Raw genomic sequence first — 7,835 nt, 5'->3', positions numbered from 1 at the left:
TTTGGGCCGAAGGGCCATCTTTTGTAAGTAGGACAAAACATGGGCTATTAAAATTTTGAGGGGCTATAGAGAGTAGTTTTCTCAAGAATTTTCTCTCCAAGATCGCCTCTTGTGGAGTAGGTCTCAAAAATAGAGTAAAAATAGTACCAGTATAACTTATATCTGCCAGATAGTGGAATAGTAATCCCAGAATAAAGCAGTAAAATTAACAATATGAAAATTTTCAACACACTACACCAAACAATCAAATAAGAAATAATATCACTATATTTAATACCATATAATTCTTGAACAAGTAATCACAACATAAATAATCCCACCATATTAACTTGTATTTAAACAAAACGACCAGGCAACACTTCACCGTACTTTGTCCATCTTGGAACTATTCCTCTTTAACATAGCATTTTGTGCTCTGGCGTCTTTGATTTGCCAGTTGAGGAGTTTTTTGCCAGGTGTCTAATAAATGAAATACTAACAGTTCAAACATTTTCTGCAATGTCATATTATAGGCTTATAGCAGGTTACATGTCTTATCTGCGAATGATTTATAGCAGGTTAATAGTATTATATTAAGCCACAAAAAAAAGAACTTCAGAAAAATAGTTTGAAGATTGAATATTGCTATGGACCTTAGTTCCGCTTGTACCAAGCCGATGTTTTCATCAACGAGAAAACATCACGACCTGACAGGCATTCTAACCAGAACGACTATTACACATCAAAGGCTTCGCTGCTGCAGTAACATACAATGAAAATGTACACCTCAAAGGTTACACAGGTATTATAAAAGTTACACGGGTACGATTATAAAAGTCATACTCCGAACTCGCAATGGAAATCTAACTTGTACGCTTTGGTCTAATAACAATCTCCAACTTAATCCTCCGCTATTCCTGAAAGAAGCCACTTCCATAGTAAGGCTGCATCTGCCAGCCAACATGAAGGACCTGATTTTCCATGCTGTAACTTGTAGCTCAGGCACTTGTTGATGGACGTTTTTTTGAGTTATTCTTGGGGCGAACCTTCAAAAAGGCCTTGTCCAAATCCTAACATAAATGTAAATTTCCAATAAGGATATTTGAAAGGACGTGTTATTCAGCCTAACAATCGTAAAGGAACTAAAAATAATTACCTGACCCTGGACAAGACCATGGTCCTGGTTTGATGCATCTGTGCTCCAAAGCCTCTCTAAGTTGTAATATGCTCTCACTTTCTCATCAAGTGCATGGATTACTAGCTTGCCTATTGCAGTTAAATAAAATCAACAACTGATAGTAGAATACTAATGTAACACCCCAAACTTTAGACAGAGTCCCACATCGGCAAAACAGAAGAGGGATGTTGGGTATATAAGTTAACAAGCCTTAGACCCTAATGACGCGTTTTAAACCCGTGAGGGCCTAGGAACAGAGCGGACAATATCACTAGCAGGCTGGACTGTTACACATGGTATCAGAGCCACTCTTGTGGCCATGCCGATGGTGGGCCAGAGTTCAACTGAGTTTAGGCAAATCCCGGTTAGGCGGGGCAAACCACAGTGCTGAGTCTAGGCGAATCTCATGCGGTGGGGCAAACCTCAGCGAGGACACCGAGTCCATAAGAGGGGGTGTATGTAACATCCCATACTTTAGACAGAGTCCCACATCAGCAAAACACAAGAGGGATGCTGGGTATATAAGTTAACAAGCCTTAGACCCTAGTGACGCGTTTTAAACCCGTGAGGGCTTAGACACAGAACGGACAATATCACTAGCGGGCTGGGCTGTTACAGTTGGTATCAGAGCCACTCTTGTATCAGCCATGCCGATGGTGGGTCAGAGTTCAACTGAGTTTAGGCAAATCCATGCGGTGGGGCAAACCTCAGCGAGGACGCTGAGACCATAAAGGGGGTGTATGTAACACCTCATACTTTAGATAGAGTCCCACATCGGCAAAACACAAGAGGGATGCTGGGTATATAAGTTAACAAGCCTTAGACCCTAGTGACGCGTTTTCAACCCGTGAGGGCCTAGGCCCAGAGCGGACAATATCACTAGCGGGGCAGGTTGTTACAGCTAAAGAGTTCAGCAGAATCTGAGAACTAACAAGTTTCGTAATTGATGACTAGTAAAATCACTTCCTGCACTCGCACTGTCACATGGACCTACGCAATTCATCACTATCAGACTACAATCAGATTACACAAGGTAGCACTCTCAATTGGCCGAAAATAGTATTTTCGGCAAACTTCTTACATGTGCATCAGACTACATATAAGCACAAGTCGGTATCTACTTGACTTATATAATGGAAGTCATAATTCAGATACAGAGCACCTTACTGCTGAATAACAGCATGAGAGATGGTAGAAAATGATTGTAGATTACAGTTCATCGTCCATATAGCACCAAAATTAATGTTAGAGGATACCCTTATTAAACTAGATTAACAAGGCATGGAAATCAATTCTTTTACTAATCCAGATATCACAACTGTCATAATGGCAGCGATTAGAAGCTAATGAAGTGTCATAAAGCATGAAAACTTGATAGAATTTAAAAGTTATATGATCAAATCAAGAACTCTTATAAGTGCAGAACCCTTGATGGACCACACCAATTGAAGCAACTTGGGAAACTACTTTTCCCTCTGACAAAGAACACTTACAATGCATAAGTTGCTTGTAAGGTCCAAGTTATACATTTTAAGCCTCAACCATGTATTTATGTTGCAAAAGCTCTTCAAAAAGTTCTACAGATAGATATTTCTTGTAAAAAGTGAACCATCTTCAGAATTTTACCTGAATGAATCCTCGGAAATAAATAACCAAGTAATGCACATCGCTTTATCACATTTTATGAATCCAGGTCCACAAAATTCTTTAAATTACCTAGATGGTGTTTCAAAAAAGAAGAATTTAATACCAGAGTCGATTACAATCCACTTCCCCCCTTCTTGCCCTTCCACGCTGGGTAACAACATTCTCTTTGATCCTTTCTGCTTTTGTTTAACCTGTTCATCAATCAAAATAAGTGAAGTTATAGAAAAGGAAGATGATTCTTCAAGTAAAATCGTTAAAATATTTATTCACGGTAGTTCAACACTAAACATGCATTGATGTCATTTCACAATTTATCTCCTAATAAACCGTTCTTAAAAGCTCTCCTAACCTTGAAAGACAAAGATGCACAGAACTTATTTCCAGATTCATTTTTCTTTGGATAAGATAACACATCAAAGCTATATGAGATGCTTGGCAAAAAGGCATGTATAGCAAGTTTCTAGGAGTCAACCAGTGTTGTCAAAGGCACGCTTAAAGCGCGCTTAAGCCTTGAACTGATGTGAAAAAGACGTTGAGCGCTTCGCCTCGCCTAGCGGGCAATTCAGTGTCGCCATCAAGGTTCTAAGGCATACTTTTCCTTGTCAATAAGCACACTCCTAAAGAGGCGACACTAACCAATTGATATTTCACTTTATCATTTTTTTTAAAATTTCTGTCCATATATTTGTTATTTGTGCTTATATTATTGGTCTTGGACTATACATACATATTTGTATTTTTTTCTCCATTTGTGATTTTCTTTATTAAAGCCCACGCTTTATTTGCGCTTAAAGCTCCACCAGACCCTAGAGCTTTTTTGCGCTTTTCTCCGTTGATAATACTGAGTCAACACAAGTAGATCTTCCTTTTGTGACAAGTAACAAGTTTCAAGGAGTCAACCACAGGTAGATTCTCCTTTTCTATTAAGTAACAAGTTTCAAGGAGTCAACGACAGGTAGATACTCCTAATGTATATTCTTTCAAGAGCCCATAGTTGAAAATTCATTTTACCATATCCTAATTCCTATGTCTGGTCTAGTGAATCTGATATGTCGACTGTTAGTTGCTTCTCATTCCTGTACTTTCACGAGATCCCACCTATTTCTTGGTAGATTGCAAGCTCAATACTAAGATTGCAGTTATAATTAATCACAGGCACTATATTCTTTTCTTTGGGAATACATTGATACCTAGGCTTCAATACCCATTATCAGTCACCTAACAGGTTCCTCAACTGACCTAACAAGGACACCAGAAAGTTTATCTTCCTTCATCTTTACCTGTCGTACATCCTTCCGCTCAATAAAACAGTATATATTACAGTGAGACAAATCAAGGTTCCACCAGCGGAATTGTAGCCTCTCCAACCAAAGGTTACCAGGATTGCATCTCTCCTTTTCAGTTGTGCTGTTGCATGCATTTTCCCAGTCTACAATCTGGTAGAGACATTAATATTTCCCCTTTTCTAGTCTCTGTTTTCTCTTTTACAGACAAACTCCTCCCCTGAAATATGCAGTAAATTGCTATAATATGGTGAATCGTATGAAGGCAATGTCCTTTAAGATGGAAGTGAAGGAAGTAAAGGTCCTATCTTTTTCTTTCTCTCAGACACATAGGCCTGTGCTAGCATTCAGCCTTGCATGCAGGCACTGAGATGAGACATGCAATGCAACAGAATGACCAATAGAGCTATGTCATGAACTTCAGCTTTGCTAGCCTTTTCCTTTGCAGTGGCTATACCTCCCCTCACCCAAGCCTTTTGTTTGCAAATAAATTTTGTGCAGAAAAAAAAAAAAAAAACTGCAATCACAAACAACTATAAAGAAAAAAGGATTTTTACTGATAAACATTGCGGGTTACAACTCTGTTTATCCCTTGATTCTTCCCTCCGATTAATTGTCCGTAATTCGAGGGCCTTAGCAGCGTATTTCACGAATGTAGGATGATATACATCTCCTTGATGTATTTGATGATCAAGAAGCATGTCTATTGATCACGAGTCACGACATTATTTTATGCCTTGATCCCTTTGAGAATATCCCGAGAATTTATGGGATTTTCTGAGATGACCTTAATTTGCGAGATATCTCTTTTTAAAGGATTATGTAAACCCTTTTTATAGGAGTGACCTAGGGCTAGGATAGAGTAGCCTCCAAGTTAGGGTTTTTTTAGAGAGTAGCCTCCAAGCAACCTTAATAGACTCCTAATATTTCAAGAGTCGTCTTGAATTTAGGATTTATCTTGATCTGCTAAAATTTCAGTATCTACAAATGCCCTCTACTTCAAGGTTTGTCGAGGTGTAGGCTTGCTGAAACTTGAAGACGAGACTTGAAGTACCCGACCATCACAACAGATAATATTGAAACTTGTAGTTTTCGATTTGCAAGAGGAACAGATGAAGGGCAGAACTAGTCCCACTGGGCGTGCCAATTTGTTTGCAAATAAATTTTGTGCAGAAAAATAAAACTGCAATCACAAACAACTATAAAGAAAAAAGGATTTTTACTGATAAACATTGCGGGTTACAACTTTGTTTATCCCTTGATTCTTCTCACTGATTTGTCATCCGTAATTCGAGGGTCTTAGCAGCGTATTTCTCGAATGTAGGATGATATACATCTCCTTGATGTATTTGATGATCAAGAAGCATGTATGATCACGAAATTATTTTATGCCTTGATGAATATACCGGGAATTTATGGGATTTTCTGAGAAGAACTCAATTTGCGAGATATCTCTTTTTAAGGGATTATGTAAACCCTTTTTACAGGAGTGACCTAGGGCTAGGATAGAGTAGCCTGTCTTGAATTTAGGATTTATCTTGATCTGCTAAAATTTCAGTTTCTACACCTTTCACAAGCTTCAAAATGAAAACCAATTATTGCACAGATACCTCTTACCCAAGCTAAAATTTTAAAATGACAAGAATACCTATTTTCTGATAGGGCATGACAGTTTAATGCATTTTCAGTTTTCCATTTCCTCTGGTAGACAACAGTAGGTAAGGTTAGACGAATAAAATAATAACAAACACTCAACAGATTTCTCCTCAAAATACCCAAACAAAATAAGAACAGGGAACTTTCTATTTCTGGGAACAAAACTGGGATATTTGTGTAAGTAAAACCGGTCCCCCCCCCCCCCCGAAACAAACCAACCCCAAGTGCCAGGTATGCTACTTTACAAGCGATAAAAGTTATTATCCTCTCAATCGCAACATACATATATACCCCACCCCCAACCTGCAGCATGTGCCAGTCTATGCTATTTGAAGCTACTCCCTCCGTTTCAATTTAGATGAGTTAGTTTGACTCGGCATGGAGTTTAAAATAAAAAGAAGACTTTTGAAACTTGCGGTCTTAAAAGCTTAAGAGGTAAAAGTTTTGTGGGACATGGCATTTGTGTGTTTATAAAAGCTTCTCATTAAAGGTAAAATGGGTAAAATAAGAGTTTAAAGTTGAATTATTTCCAATTGAAGAAATGTTTCATTCTTTTTGGAACAGACTAATAAGGAAAGTGTGTCATCTAAATTGAAATAGATGAAGTATTAAAGTTTCCATTCTACAATTGCAACATACATATATACCCCACCCCACCCCACCCCAAAAAAAAAACACACACATGCACAAAAAAAAACACATACACACACACCCCTATATACTAAAATACATGATCCTTCCATTGCCCTGAGACAATCCTGTCAATTGGTTGTGATATAGTAGGTATTAGGCATTTCGTGTTGGTTCTTTCTACACCGCACCCGAAGGTGTTGCCTAGCGGTCTATGTGGCTGTAATGGACCATGAAGACCACGATACCCGTAAAAGTACAAAAACTAGGTGATTTTTTTCCATCTGTCTAAACCTTGATAGACAGTGCTAGTGAAAGCTGAGATACCTAGTGGATTATCCGGTATGCGCAAGTTAGCCGGACACCAATTTTATCTATACACATACACACACAGAGAGATACTAATCGCTGAATAAATGAAAAAGAAACTGAAACAGATCTCCACATTTCTAGTAGCTAAATTCACATTATTAATAGCAAGCAAAGGAAAACGAACCTGCCTTGTAAATTAGGGCTTGAGCAATGTTCCGAACGTGCCAAGCTGATCGACCAGTAGCGACAACCATGAAATCCGCAAAATCAACGTGTTTAGGTATAGGAATAACTTTGACGTTATCAGCTTTAACGTCTTTAAGGATTGTCTCCACTTCTTCCAGTTTCAGTAACTCTTCGCCGCGGATTCCTTCACCGTCGCCATCGTTGACGGTGGCGGACGATAGAGAGCGATTGCGCATTGAAAACCCTAGCTTCCATTGCTGCTGTGTTGCAGGGGAAGAAGAGAAGCTTCGAGATCTTACAACCGACCACATGGGATTACTGCTCTGCCGCACCGTGAAATGAAGAATACAGCTAAACCCAAAACCCTTTATGAGAAGGAAATTTTCTATTCTTTTGAATTTGAGCTGGCGAATTTGGCTGTATTATTTTTATCTAAATAAATTTGAATGATTAGATTCTAGATTATTGATTAACCTCATTCTAATTTATCTAAAATATCAATTTGTTTATATTCTATTATTGTCCATGTTACTACTAGGGTTGTTTAAAATCTAATCGTTACCGTTAATCGAAACCGATGGTTTATTGGTATCGGCTAATTAGGGTAATAAATGATGAACGGATTGAGATTTTATAATTAACGGCTTAACGGTTTGGGGACGAATTTTCAATTTTCTAATCGGATATACCATTAGCCCGTTAATAATTTTTATATTTATACTTTTACCTCCTTATGATTTACAATATGTGTATTTTTGTTACGTAGTTGATTTCTTCTGGGGAAAGTCGTGACCTCTACGAATTTTAATTGATTATGTTCTTTTTATCTATCAGGAGAAATGTGAGTTGCGTTAATATTGTCCTTTTTATTACATGACAGAGCAAGGTAAAAAGGACAGTAAATCTGACGAAAAGATTACACGTAATGATTAACACATGAATATGACAGTAAGAATACATATAAA

At 38.0% G+C, this 7,835-nt stretch overlaps 1 protein-coding gene across 1 annotated transcript; it reads right to left on the bottom strand.

Annotated features, from left to right (window-relative positions):
- Window positions 1–572: 572 nt before the first annotated feature.
- LOC109218901 (protein Iojap-related, mitochondrial) lies at window positions 573–7,292 on the bottom strand. The gene is made up of 4 exons (XM_019383299.1): window positions 6,873–7,292; window positions 2,907–2,994; window positions 1,136–1,245; window positions 573–1,049 (listed from the first exon to the last, which is right to left on the bottom strand). The coding sequence occupies exons 1-4, from the start codon at window positions 7,179–7,181 to the stop codon at window positions 978–980; spliced, it is 579 nt and encodes a 192-aa protein (XP_019238844.1). The 5' UTR covers window positions 7,182–7,292; the 3' UTR covers window positions 573–977.
- Window positions 7,293–7,835: the final 543 nt, after the last annotated feature.

This window comes from Nicotiana attenuata, unplaced genomic scaffold (assembly GCF_001879085.1).
Source record: "Nicotiana attenuata strain UT unplaced genomic scaffold, NIATTr2, whole genome shotgun sequence".
Classification (NCBI taxonomy): domain Eukaryota; kingdom Viridiplantae; phylum Streptophyta; class Magnoliopsida; order Solanales; family Solanaceae; genus Nicotiana; species Nicotiana attenuata.
This window is presented reverse-complemented; position numbering and strand designations above follow the sequence as displayed.